Consider the following 13,690-nt stretch of genomic DNA (forward strand, 5'->3'; position numbering starts at 1 on the left):
CTCGAGAACCTCGAGAATGACCGCGCGGATTTTTTCCCGGTGCTGCACGCCCCCGCATAAGTCACAGCGCTGCGTCTTGCTTTGCAAACAACAGACCTAGAACACAACTCACAGTGCCACCCATGAGCGAGAGCCTGAAGGACCGGCTGAAGGCGCGCGCGCTAGCGCTGCAGGTCGAGGCTCAGAGCTCGCTCGAGAGCGCGCGCCAAAAGGCGGCGAGCATAGACGTCTCAAAGATCAAGGAGCGGGCGGCCGCGCTTGCTGAGACGGCGAGGAGCCGCCTCGAGGCGCCTAGCACCGAGGGCGGTCCCGATCCGGGCTGCGAGTCCGGTTCCGACGCCGACAGCGAGCAGCGGAGCCTCGTCAGCGGAGCCCGCGACCGGCTCAACTCCGGCCTGAGTCAGCTCCCTTCCCTCGGCTACTTTGGCTCGCGCCTGGGCCAGCTGGGCGAGGCGGGCAAGTCGGGCCTGAGCCAGGGCATGGACGGCGCGCGGCAGGCCAAGACGAGGGGCGCCGAGGGACTTCGCACCGCCGTCGCGGCCGGCTCGAGCGGCGTCGGCCGGATCAAAGAGGGAGCCAAGGGCGCGGGAGGTTGGCCGAGCGGCTCGCGCTCTCAACGCGGTCGGGATCCGGTCCGACACCATGCCTGAGCTCCCTCTAGGCGCGCTGACCGCCGCTGCGTCTGCGAGCGGGCTCTCTGTGCCTGGCATGGAGCAGGAGCCGCCGATGAAGGCGCGCCGATGCAGCCCTGGCCCAGTGCAGCCCTGGCCCAGTGCAGCCCTGGCCCAGTGCATCGCTGCATGTCTCAACGCTGAGAGGTGAGCTGGTGTCGATGAAGGTGTGCCCGTGCTGCCCGGCGCTCAGCTACAAGCAGCGGCTGATCGGCTGTGCGTGCTGCATGCTCATCGGCCCCTCTCCTCGCCTCGCTCTACCCAGCTCGAACCCGGTGCCCCTTCACACCTCGGGAGCTGAGCAGGCGCTCTCCTCTCGCTCGGCTCCTTCCTCTCCTTTGCCAAGCTGCTGCTCGGCAGCCCCTGCTAGACACCTCCGAGACACGTCTGAGACTCCTCTGAGACACCTCTGAGCACCCCTGAGACACCTCCGAGATACCTCCGAGACACCCCCTCTCCTTTCGCCAAGCCGCTGCTGCCCCTGCTCCGCCCTGCGTTCGACGACATGCTGGCAACCTCAACTGGTGTTGCTTGACGCCAGGCAACCCCGTCCCGTTTGCACTCAAGTACACCCTCGGCAACATCCTCTCGCTCGGCGCCTCCTCCTTCCTGGTCGGCCCGGCACGCCAGTGCCGCACCATGTTCGCAAAGGAGCGGCGTGCTGCCTCGCTCGCCTACCTGCTCACGCTCGCAGGCTCGCTGCTCTCTCTCCTCCGCTCGCCCACCTGCTCTCCCCCTCCCCCGTCCCTCGCCTCACTTCATTCCACGACTAGGCACGCTGCTCTCCATCTTTTGGCTGCGGCTCGCCATCCTCGCGCTGCTCTTCATCCTCCTCCAGTTCGCCGCACTCACGTGGTACATGCTCTCCTATATCCCCTACGGCCGCGCGCTCGCCTCCCGCCTCGTCAGGCGGCAGCTAGTGCGGCACGGAGTGTTGTCACCGGCGACTGCGCCCATCAGACCGGCAGTGGAGCCGTCGTAGAGAAAGCGAGACTACGTACACGTAAACGTGTGACGGGGTGTTGCGTCGGTCGTGTGACGTGGAAAAAAGAGCCTGAGCGAGACCGAGATCAAAAAATGTCTTAACTCGGCAAGCCACACAAGCCACCGTGCACCGAGCCGCGCGCGCCAAGGGCGGCCCCGGAACTAGCCGAGCTACAAGACCCGGTTGGTAAGAGGTAAGGTAAGGTAAATTTCTCCACACACACACAAAGTGGTGGGGCAAGGGGGGGCGACCCTCGCATCTCCACACCCGGACACGGGCAGGAGCCCCACGGCGTTCAAAGTGCAAGCACTGGCCCGGTGCACGTGGGTGAGCAGCCTGCCCCTCCCTCCCGACAAACCAACTCCCGCACACACACAATCGCACTCTGGCCAGTTGGTAAGAGAAGAGTAACACACAAGATGGATATAAAGCCAGTGGGTAAGAAGTACGCACGCATGCACATATAGCGTAACACCGTCGTACAGCAACAACAACAACAACATACATGTACATGTGCATGCAAATTGACATGGGTCCACATCCCGCGGACCAAGAAGGCCGTGTCCCTTGCGGGCTCCTCTAAAGTTACGACGCGGGCCCGACCCCCGCCGGTGCACGCCTCCAGTGCTTCCCGATAGCGTACGTAGAGAGAGAGGGAGAGAGAGAGGGGGGGGGGAGAGAGAGAGAGCGAGAGAGAGAGAGAGAGAGAGAGAGAGAGAGAGAGAGAGAGAGAGAGAGAGAGAGAGAGAGAGAGAGAGAGAGAGAGAGAGAGAGAGAGAGAAGGTGAAGAACATACACCCGGCGAACTCTTTTTATTACCTAAAAGAGGGCTAGACGACGCCCTCTACGCTGCTCGCTGGGGTGCCGGCGCCCTACTGGGCGCCCCCCCGCTCCCTTCCCCCCTTAGAGCCCCCCATCCCGCTAGCCTCCTGCCGCGGTACCTCGCGGCCGCGCGACGCCGCACCAAGCGCCCCGTCCGCGAGCGCCGTCCAGAGAAAGAAAGAAAGAAAGAAAACACACAACCCAAGGGAGGGATGGGAGGGCGCCGTCCAGAGCTGCACCGGTGGCCGCCGTGCGAATTCTTATTTAATTTTTTGGGGGCGCGCCGCCAGGCGCGTCCCCACTTTTGTATCACAGCTGCGAGGGCCAACCAAGGGATTCGGCGCGTCAAGTTAACTTGACCGCTCGTTCGGGCTTTGGGCCGCAGGCCGGCGCGCAGCGCCACGCCGCCAGGCGTCCGCCGGAGGCCCGCCGGAGGCTCTTCCTGCGGCCACATTCTGGCAAGATTCCGCCGCGCTCAGGCGCCCAGAGGATGCGTGCGCTGCGCTCAAACGTCGCGATTTGGCAATAGGCGCTCGAGCCGGCGCACAGCGGACGGGTGCGCCGCGCAGGGGGGGTCGGAGGGGTGCGAGAGGGGGCGTGGGTCAGGCGCGCACCGGCCGGCTCCGGGAGCGGCCGTCACATCGAGGAGGGGGGCTGTCGGCGGCTCGAGCGGCGAGGCGTGCCACTCTGCTTCGCCGCCGACAGCCCCTCTTCCGAGCCGGCGCGTGGCGACGAGCCGCGGCCAGTGTCGCTGGTTCCTTTGGCGGCGCAGCGTTTATCCCCCCCACCCGCGCCCGCCCGCCCGACCGCCCGCCCGCCCTCAGGCCTTGCCCCTTCGCAGGCGCGGGAGCGCTCGCCGGCGAGCACCTCCTACCTCTCCTCGCCCGGCTGCTCCCTTGCCCCGTCGCCCGCCGCGCCCTCGCCCGGCCTCAAGAGCTTGGCGGCCTTTGTCCGCCAGCTCAAGGCGTGGGACGAGGCGTGCGCCGACGGCCGCTCGTCGTGCTGGTTCGAGACGGAGGGCGACCTCCCGCGGCTGGCCGGGGAGGCGCTGCTGGCCGAGGCGGCCGCGACGGGCGCGAGGCGGATCGCCTTTGACGCCGTCGCGGCGCGTCTCGAGGCGACCGCGGCGCCGCCGCCGCCTCTCGGCACCGCTTTGGCCGCGTGGCCCACGGGATGGGGCATCGAGGAGGGCAACTTCTGCGGGCTGGCGCACTGGGCTGTGGAGGTGTGGCACGCGGCCGGGTCGGTCGACGCGAGCCGGTGGCAGGTCGAGGCTGACGGAGGGCGCCTCTTCTTTGTGCGGGTCGCGGAAAAGGCCGCATAATCGCGCTCTCCGCCGAGGCCCGCCTCGGCGACGGCGCTCGCCGCGCAGCAGCAGGCCAGCAGCAGTAGCAGCAGCAGCAGCAGCACGTGATTCTTGACACATGATTACACTACACAGTCCTCCCTTCGGTTGTCGTTTCGACCCTGTTTTTTCTTCTATCGCAGCGCACTCGCATCTGTGAGCCTAGCGCAGCGCGAACTCGCCGTCTGAGCCTAGCGCAGCGCGAACTCGCTCTGAGCCTAGCGCAGCGCCTCGGAAAACACCATTTTGGCTCGCCAACAAGCCCTCCGCGCCCCCACACCGTTAGGATAATACATTTTTGAGACGGCGGCTCCAATATAATGGTCGCCGCCTCTTGTCCCAACGACCTCCTCGTGCCGTACGGAGATGTGCGCCTCGGCGCGTCCGCGTACGCTCCCCTGATCGGGATGGCGTGCGCGGGCGCCTGCTACGCCAACGCGTCGCGCTGGTCGCCGGTCGCACTCACTCACGGCGACCGGAGAGTGAGCAGCCCGCTCGCGTGCCGAGAGCTGTGCCAGCTGACGCCGGGCTGTGAGGTCTGGACGCACGCTGCGCGCGGCGACACGCGCTGCCTCCTGATGGGCGCTCTCGGCGCCGACGAGCCGCGTCCGGCGCCGCTCGACGAGCCGGCCGGCGAGGCGGGCTTTTCGTCTGGGGCGCGCGCGTGCGGCTCGCGGCTGGGCGTGCGGTTTCCGACCGGGCTGCTCGCCGACTCGGCAGCGGTGGACGCCGCGCGGCGAGCCGTCGCCCTCGCAGCGAGCGGCAGGCCGTGCCACGCGGCAGGGTTCGTGTACGGCGGAGGCCTCCGGAGCTGCGCGAGGAGCGAGCGCACCGCAGTGGTCGCGCAGGCGTCCGTCCTGGCGCGAGGCGTCGACGAGGGGTGGTGGCCTCCCGCGGTCGCGCGGGCCGATCTGGCGCGCCGTCTGCCCGCGGGCGCCTCCCCGTCTGCGAGGCAGTGCCAGGAGTGGTGCCAGCAGTCAGGCAAGGAGTCGTAGTAGTGGCAGGAGTAGTAGTAGTAGCAGCAGCAGCAGTTGCCGGGAGTAGTGCCAGCAGTCAGGCTAACAGAGTAGTACTAGCAGTGAGCAGTAGTGGTTGCCTCGACGCATGAGGGATGGAGAGTAGGCGGCTCGTGCGGCGGGTTCGTCCTCTCCCTCGGTATCTGCCAGCTGCGTGCGCCCGCCCGCTGCTCGCCGGCGCTCGGGCTAGCGGCGGAGGCGGAGGCGGAGGCGGAGCTCTGCTGCAAACCACACGCCTCGTGAATCCGCCCCTTTGACTCGGTGCGAACCGGCTACGAACTTAGGCGGAGCTACTGCTCGCCGAATCTGTCGTCTCGGGTCCCCGCCGTGGCTCTGCCCACTTCACAGACGCCCCGAAGGGGCCGACTGAGCCACCACATCATTGTGCGCCAGGCCTCGCCGACGGCTGCCCTCTGGCCGGCGTCGACCTCGCGACGCCCTCAGGGGAGGAGGAGGCGGCGGCGGCGCTCTCCGCGTCGTGCGCCGCCAACACGCCGCGCTGTGTCGACCCGGCCTTCGCGGGGGGCACTTTCGAGGGGGACACATACGTCCCCGCCGGCCGGTCTCGCTTCCCTGTCGCGGCCTCCTCGAGCCCTGGCGAGTGATGAGCTGGCGAGGAGGGCATGGAACTACGGTAGGTCTTGCTTCGTGTCTGTCCTCGAACCCGCCGAGATGATGCGCGTCCTGTCTGGCGGCTGGACGGTGGTGGCGGGCAAGAGCAACGCCTTCATGACGTGCATGCCTAACGAGAGGAAGGAGTCTTGAGCATCACTTGGTTCACTCTGGTGGCTGTTCGTCACAGGTACATGGCTCTCGCCAACGCGCTGCAGCCGGGCCTCCTTCTCCACACGGACCTGCGCGTCACTGCGGAGAAGGCCGACCTCGCAGCCCCCCCCCCCCCCCCCCAGAGCCGTCCCCCCGGCCCCGTGCCTTCGTCCCTATTCGCCTGGCGTCGCCCATCGGCGTCGCTTCTGTTTGGAGAGTCGCTTGCACTAACCACACCAGGTCGGCCTCGTCGACATCATTTGGGAGCCGGAGGGGCAGACGGGTGGGTCAGCTGCTACCTCGCCGCCAGGCGCGCCCCGCCCTCGCTAACTCCACTCTCTCCTCAGTGCGCTGCAATCGATCGCCGTCTCGCTCGCCCTAGTCTCCGAGGATGGCTCTCGCGAGGGGAAGCCACGGACGGCTATCTCTGCCTCTGCCTCAGGCTTCTCGCCCGCCCACGTCTCGACCCTCACCCTCGCCTCGCTGGGAGGTGGCGGCGGAATGCTCTGCGCGCAACCAAGGCGAGCGCGCCGATGCGTGTGGTGGTGAGGCGTCCAGAGACTTCGTAGGCGGCGGCGAGGAGGGCACGCTGCGCGCAAAGCGCGGCCTCGCGGCGGACGAGTACGCCTCGCTCCTCGCGGCGGCGGACCGCGGCGGCAGCGGCGCAGTCCGCCTGACGTTTGTGCTTTGCAAGTACTGGACGGGCGGCGCCGCGCTGGCAAAGGCGATCGGGAGGGTCCGCAGCGGCTCCTCGCCATGGTCCCTCGCCGCCCTCTCGCTCTACACGCAGGCGCCGACTTCGCGCCTTGCCGCGAGATCGCCCGAGATCGCCCGAGATCGCCCGAGATCGCCCGAGATCGCCCGAGATCTCCCGAGATCGCCCGAGATCTCCCGAGATGAACACCCGAGATCAGCCCGAGATCATCACCGGTTTCGTCACCGGCGAGATCACCCGCAGATTGCGTCCTCGCAGGTCGGCCTCGCGTACGACTACTGTGGCATGAACATGTGGTGCGAGCGGCCTGTCCCCGCTCAAGGTTCGCACCGAACAAGCACGGTCTGACCCCCTCCCCCCTCCCCCCCTCCCCCCCTCTCTCCTTCAACACACAACAGGTGCGACGAGCGGCAAGACTTGCTCAAGCTCGGGCCCGCGCCGATGAAGGACGCCTTCGTCGCCGAGCTGCGCGCGTTTCTGCGCGAGGCGGACGCCGCGCTCTGCGGCGGCGGCGGGGCGGGAGGTGGAGGTGGCGGCCTGCCTCTCCCCTGCACGGTCTTCGTTGGCACGCTGACGGTGCTGCCGCACCCCTGCAGCTCTTCCCGCGTCACCAGCCTTGCGTGAGACCCTTCGCGGAACCTTCCTGCAGGCGCTGCCCCACTACTGGAGCTTCGAGCGCATCGCAGCTATCAACGCGGCCGTGCGGGACGAGGCGCCGCGAGCACGAGAAGTGGCGGCAGGCAACCTGACTAGTTGACTTGCAGGGTCTGACCTCGATCATCCACGCCCGAGCAATTAGGTGCCGCGAGCGGCGGCGGCGCTCCCGCCCACCGCCGCGCTCTCGCTGCGGGTGCGGCAGACGTGCATGCGGCCTCGAGCTCTCCAGCCAGCGATGGCTCTCATTGTGCGGTCCGTCACCCTGGGTCAGGTGGCGGACGTGTACGGCCTCGGTCTGTCGCGGCCGGACGAGGTGCTCGAGGGCCACATGTCGCCGCTCCTCCACCTCTGGCTCGCGTGGGGGCTCCTCAACGCCCTCCCGCAGGCGCGTGCGCTGCTGCGGCTGGCCGGCTGCCCAGAGGAGGCGTCTTTCGCACCGGCGTGCAAGGCAGCCGCCGTCGCTTGGGCGTGCACATTCTAGCTAGAGAGGTCGGATCTCGGAGCTAAGTTGCGATGCTCCTAGGCCGTCGTCGGCGGCGCCTCGACTGTCCGCATGGGCTGCGAGGACTGCGGGTGCGCCTTTTACGACCGCGTCTGCGCCACCGACTCGTTCGAGTGTCGGGACTTTGAGTGCGCCCAGTTCCGGCCGTGCCGATTCGAGCGGCGAGGGCCGCATGCCGCGGCGGCGGAGGGCGGCGAGCGCGGCGAGGGCGGCGAGGGCGGCGAGGGCGGCGAGGGCGGCGAGGGCGGCGAGGGCGGCTCCACCTCCCCTGCGGCACCGCCGTCGGCTCCCTCACTGCCGCGCTGCCCAGCGAGGCTGCTGGAGGAGGCGAGGGCGATCGCCGAGCGGCGGAAGAGGGAGCGCGCCACGCCGCCGCCAGGTCCGAAGGAGCCGAGCCGGGAGGCGGCGTCGCGGTGGCCGGCAGGACCGTACGCGAGAGCGGGGGCCGTTGGCCTCGCGGCCGCAGCGCTGGCGCTGTGCGCGCTGCTCGGCCCGTCCGAGGCGGGCGCGCCCTCGCCTCCAGCGACCGAGCGGTCGGCGCTGGTGGGCCGCCCTCTCGCGCCGTGGCCTCGCCAAGGCAGCGGCTGGCTGCCCGGCCTCGGGGCGGCTCGCATGCTCGCTAGCGTCCACATCGTCCTCGGCCATCTCTACCAGTCGCAGCGGCTCGTCCCGTCGGGCGCGCGAGACTACCTGTCAACAGACTACCTCTGCTCGTGTGTTAGGTATGTAAAAGAAGGGGACCTCTGCTCGTGTGTTAGGGCGAGACTACCTCTGCTCGTGGGGCTTCTCGTGGGTCCCCTTCTTCTTCATGCTCGCAGGCCTCGTCCTGACGCACGCGCGGCTGTCCTCCTCCAAGCAGCCAGACAGCGCGGCGGGCTTCGTCGCCAAGCGCGCCGCCACCATCTACCCCCTGTACTCCGCCGGCCTCGCTGCGGCCCTGCTGCTCCGCGTCGGCCAGGGCAGGCAGCTCCCAGAGTGGTGGGCGCTGCCTGCGCGGAGCCTCGAGCCGCGACGGGCATCTCTTCACACCGTGCGGTCCTGTGAACACACAGGTACGAGCTCGCCGCGCAGAGCTTCCTCGTGCAGAGCTGGCACCCGGCGCTGCCCGAGCGGACCGTGCAGGTCCACTCCCCCTCCCCCCCTTTTTCTCCCACCCAGTCTCGGGTCCTCTCGAGCCTCCGTCGGGGTACCCGCTCGTGCCAGGTGCACTGCTGGTTCCTCTCTGCCCTTCTCGCCTTCTGGCTCGCCTTCGGCCCCGCCTGCCGCCTCCTCGAGCGCACCGTCACGAGCCTCGAGCGCGCGTGCGCCCTCCTCCTCCTCTGCTCCTCGCTGCCCTGGCTCGCCGTCGCCTTCCCCGCCTGCCTCGGTGGCGACCCCGAGTGGTACCGCGCGCACCGGACGGGGGCGAGCGGCACTAGCCTCGACCTCGCGGTGGCTTTCCTCAAGTTCCACCCCCTGTGCTACCTCCACGTCTTTGTGTACGGCATGTGCCTCGCCCGCACGCGCCAGCTCGCGCTCGCCGCCGACGCCGCTCGAGGCGAGTCAGGGTCGGCGCCGCTCCGCCGGCTGGTCGCTGCTGCCGCCTCCCACGGCGCCTCGGTCGGCCTCACTGGCCTGCTGCTCCTCTTCAGCCTGCCCGCGCTGCGCCCGGTCGGCTTCAAGCTCTCCGCGCGCCTGTCGGTCCTCCTCCCGCTGCAGGGCCTCCTCCTCTTCGGCCTCTGCACCTCCCACGCCGCGCCCGCCTCCGCCCTCCCGCCCGACCCGCTGGCGAGGCTCTGCAGCCGCGCGCCAGACCGCAGCCTGGGCGAGGTCGCCTACGCGCAGTACGTGGTGCACATGCTCGTCATCGCCGCGTGGCCCACGCCGCGGCTCGGGCTGGTCGACCTCGCCCTCTTCTTCCTCCTCCTCCTCCCCCTCTCGTACCTCTGCGCGCGCCTCATTACGCGGCCCGCCGCGCGGCTCTGGGTGCGGCTCAGCGGCCCCGCTCGCGCCGCCGCCCCTTTCGCTGTCGCGGCGCTCCTCTGCGCCGCGGCGCAGCTCGACGCGTCGGTGCGGCAGAGGCCCTGGGCGGCGGGGCGGGGCGCCTCGCCTCCTCCGGCTTGCCCGCCGCCCGGACCGCCGCCGCCGCTGCCTCCACCCGTTGTGGTCTTGCGGCACGGCGGCGCGGTGGACGTGGCGCTCAACTGGAGCGTCGAGGGTGGCGGGTCGGAGGGCGGGCGGCGGCTCATCAACCCGAGCCTGCTGTGGGTGGGTGGAGGGCCCAACCGCAGCCGCGCCACTCTCGTCCGCGCCGCGCGGCTCCACGGCACGGCGTGCTCCTCGCAGCGCGGGCTGTGGTCGGGGGAGGAGGTGACGCAGCTCACGACCACGTGGCACTCGGACATCGTCCTCGAGGCGTCCGAGGCGGTGGGGAGTGCAGAGGCGTGGCACGGGTGGGAGGTGCCGCCGTGGGGCCCCTCCTACCTGACAATGGTTAGTGATGAATCGATCATCAACTGTGGGAACTAGGTGCCCTCGTGGGGCCTCTCCTCGCTCCCTCCGCTGCGGCGCGTTGTCCCTGTCGCCAGCCTGAGCGCGGCGCGGCAGGCGTGGTCGCCCCTCTGCCAGGCGGCGCCTCGGTACGTGCCCGCCAACCGGACCCTCCTCCGCTCTGTGGTCGACGGGCCGGAGGACCCGAAGCTGCTCGCCCTCGGGCCGGCGGCGAGGCGGCGGCCCTCCGCCTCTCCCGCCACGACTCCGGCCACGACTCCGGCCACGGACCCCTTCGCGCTCCTCTTCTCGAGCCGCCCGCCGACGCAGCACCGGCCGGCGTGCGAGCGCCGCTCGAGCAACGCGGACGCGGTGCCTCAGATGTACCTGAGCGGGGACGGCGCGCGGCTCGCCTCGACAGGCCGCGGCGTCGCTGTGCGGTTGCAGTGCGGCGAGGCTCACCGGCCCGAGAAGAACTGGATCGCCTTCACGGTGGGGTCGCAGCTGCACCTTGTGTACTCGCTCTTCCCGCACGCCGTGCTCCTCTCCCGCCTCGGCGACGGCATGTGCGAGAGGCTCTGGTCGACGGCCTCCTTCCCGCCTCTCAACCGCCTGGCGGGGGAAGGCTCCCTCCGAATCCACGGCTCCGCCACGGCGGTGCGGTACAGCGACGACTCCTTCCTCGCGCTGATGCACACGCTGGACGACGCCGGCGACTACGCCACCCTCGCCTACACCTTCGCGTCGGCGCCTCCCTTTCGAGTGACGGCCGTCTCGCGCGCGCTGCCTCTGCCCCCGACGGCCTTCCCCAGCGCGCTCTCCCTCCCGCCCACCGGCCTGCAAGACGGGAGCCGCGCCGAGAAGCTGCTCGTCGGCTACGGCGTCTCGGACGCCCAGTCGCGGCTGCTCGTCTTGTCGCGCGGCTACCTCGAGCAGCTCTTCGACTGGTGCGGCTGGGACGAGCCGACGGACAACCCCCTTCCAGGGGCGAGCCGCCCCGAGGCGCCGCGGGCGCAGGCTGCCGGTGCTGGCGGGGGGCATGCGGGCGGCGCTGCGGACGAGAGCGCCGGCCCATCGGCGGCCGAAGCTGCGGCGATCATCTCCCTCCCGTTGTGGTTCGCGCTCTGGTGCGCCGCTGCTCGCCGGCTCACGGGTGGCGAGCGGAGAGGGGCTCCGCGCCGGCTCGGCGCGCCGAGCGCGAGCGAGGAGGTCGACGCGGCGCTCGAGGCGGAGCAGCTGCAACCGCCCTCGACGCCGCACCGGCTGCGGAAAGGGCGGCGCGGCAGGGGCGGCGCGGCGAGGGTGGGAGAGAGAGCGCGGGAGAGCGGCACCGGCAACGAGGAGGCGGAGGAGAGGGGGGAGGATGCAGAGGAGGGCGGCATGAGCAGGAGCGGCAGAGGGCACCAGCGGCCCGGACCGCCCCCGAGGCGAGGCGCCGCCGCTGCCGCCGGCGGAGAGGGGCGCCGCCCACGGACGGCCAAGGACTCAGTCAAGGCACAGTTGGTCGAGCTTGACTGAGAACGGCCTTGGCCTTCTTGTTTGTTTATGTCATGTGAGGCTTACATAAGCCGTACGACTGTCTCACTGTACACTGAGCTGACCTGTAATGCGTACCTTCTCCGGGGAAAGTTATTTAGGGACAGCCCCCTACCGCCGCCCAGTACGTGCTCCACAGCTGAGCCCACGCACCCCACAGTAGCTCAGGGACACAATGAGCTCGCATACAAATGCTGGTACGCACAGCTCGACGCGTACTCGAATGCTGCCACTGTCATTCTTGCCGGCGAGCGGTGGCGTCACAGCGTCGACTCTCGCATCGCGATGAGACGCACTGCTTGCCCAGACGCGCGCCTTGGCGCGCTCCTGTGGTGCAGGAGGAAGGCCAGCGGTTGTGCTGCGCAGGCCCGGCCGTCTGGCTGAAGGAAGCAGCAGCTGGCGCTCAACAGCAGCGCTGTCGAGCAGCGCAGCCACACCACACTCCCGCCAAGACACGTGTCATTTCGCGCCAAGATTTGGCGCCAAAATGGCACTTTAGTGTCCACCTAGCCACGTGGTCGCGGCCTGAAGCTCCAAGCTTCTGGGAGTGAGGTCCCACATCACACGCGTCATCCACGCGCCTGCTGGTCGACGAGCTGCTGCTCGTTGGTCAACCTCTTCTGCGCCATCTGTCTCTGTATCGCACCATGCATCATGCAGTCCCCAACCACCCACATCCACACAACTGCGGGCGCAGAGATGGAAGCGCAAATGATTGAGTGAATCCAGCCGACCAGCAATAGGACGTTGCAGCTGAGTCCGACGATCATACCTAAAAAGGATACCCAGCACCACAGCACTGGTTCATTCCAAAAGCGGCCTTTGATGCACGAGATGCAGTCCAACAAGCTTTCGTCTGGAACTTTCATCAAATGCAGCATGGTGAACGTCCCGGACGTAATACAGCAAACCGAGGCGATGATGGAGATAGTGCAGAATACGGTGTTGGCGAAGTGGAAGATCGTGTTGTCTGCTGACTGGTCAACAAAATCTTCCTCGCGGACGAGCAGTAGAGGCACTGAGATAGTCAAGACCAGCGCTGACACAACAGCCAGTGCAGTAGAGTCCGAAGTCACAAAAGAGCGCAGCGCGCTTACGCCTTGGCTGTCCTGGATCTGCTTGTGAAAGTCGTAGGTTGATGGGTTCTTGTCGAACAGCCGGACGCACGCCATGGAGGGATGAGCCATGGCCGCGAGCTCAGTCCGCAAGGAGCGAAGCCCCCCCCCAAGGAACCACTAACAAAACTACAAAATAAAAATAAAACAGCGTCCCCTTTTTGCCCATTTTCGGTCATCCATCAAAATATCTGAAGATCTGACCGGGGGATTCTCCCCAAACCTTGCTCAGCTGATCCAGCACGGGCCGTAGGCCAGCCCTGGGCAAAGAAACCAGTCAGTACCTCATCGGGCTTCCCTGAGCGTCACAGCTCGGTGATCGCGCCGGCCGGACACCACTGTAACGTCCGTTCCGGGCATTTGAACGCGACCTTCGGGGGCAAAGACATTGGCTCTATGACTCAGACTGGACTCCTCTTGGTCCCTTCTGATGCCCTAGGCGCTAGGCCACACCTGGGCCTTACCTGGGGTTCTAGGGGCCGGGCAGGGTTTGCCCCCCGAAAGTGGCCCGGGGAACCTTAAGTTTGATTAAGTTTGGTTCGTCAGCGATGCAGCAGGCTGGAGAGAAGAGTGACAAGGGGAAGGAGGAAGAGAAACAACGAGAGGAGAGAAAGTGCATTCAAACAGAGGAACGGAAGGACATATATGACGAGCACGGCGAGTACAAATTTACTCGAGGATGCACCGTCTTTGACGAGCAAGGCCGCTACAAGTTTACAAAACTTTAAATTTACTCACTGAAAGCCGGCGTCGACTGGTTGGGAGAGAGCGCGAATTCGAGTCCTTAGAAGGAAGCGATCTTTCTCGGCCGACGCTCGGCCGACGTCCGCAGGCAAAGCGGGCACGGCCACGGATCCCAGTAGCACTGGCTCGGCACGGCCACGGATCCCAGTAGCACTAGCTCGGCACGGCCGCGGGTCCCAGTAGCACCGGCTCGGCGCGGCCGCGGTTTGCGGTCCTGAGCTTGCGCACACTGCGCGGGCGAGGAACAAACTTAAATTTGTCCAGTGCCGGAAATGGAGAAACCACCCTCCCCGCCCTGCAACACCCTCCCTCCCTCCCTCCCTCTCCCCGCACCCCCTTCCCTCCCTC

General features: G+C 68.0%; 2 protein-coding genes across 2 annotated transcripts; both read left to right on the forward strand.

Annotated features, from left to right (window-relative positions):
• Positions 1–1,187: 1,187 nt before the first annotated feature.
• EMIHUDRAFT_47231 (hypothetical protein) lies at positions 1,188–1,376 on the forward strand (the record flags this gene model as incomplete). Its single annotated transcript, XM_005762108.1, has 1 exon — positions 1,188–1,376. A coding segment is annotated over one exon (189 nt), but the record flags the coding sequence as incomplete, so codon positions are not given.
• A 2,854-nt stretch (positions 1,377–4,230) lies between these two features.
• EMIHUDRAFT_471016 (hypothetical protein) lies at positions 4,231–11,465 on the forward strand (the record flags this gene model as incomplete). The annotated part of the gene is made up of 13 exons (XM_005762109.1): positions 4,231–4,706; positions 5,642–5,751; positions 6,047–6,094; positions 6,174–6,340; positions 6,578–6,615; positions 6,718–6,895; positions 6,969–7,019; positions 7,248–7,433; positions 7,500–8,193; positions 8,237–8,456; positions 8,531–8,600; positions 8,682–9,917; positions 9,987–11,465. The coding sequence occupies 13 exons, from the start codon at positions 4,231–4,233 to the stop codon at positions 11,463–11,465; spliced, it is 4,953 nt and encodes a 1,650-aa protein (XP_005762166.1).
• Positions 11,466–13,690: the final 2,225 nt, after the last annotated feature.

Source organism: Emiliania huxleyi (genome assembly GCF_000372725.1).
Source record: "Emiliania huxleyi CCMP1516 unplaced genomic scaffold EMIHUscaffold_690, whole genome shotgun sequence".
Lineage (NCBI taxonomy): Eukaryota > Haptophyta > Isochrysidales > Noelaerhabdaceae > Emiliania > Emiliania huxleyi.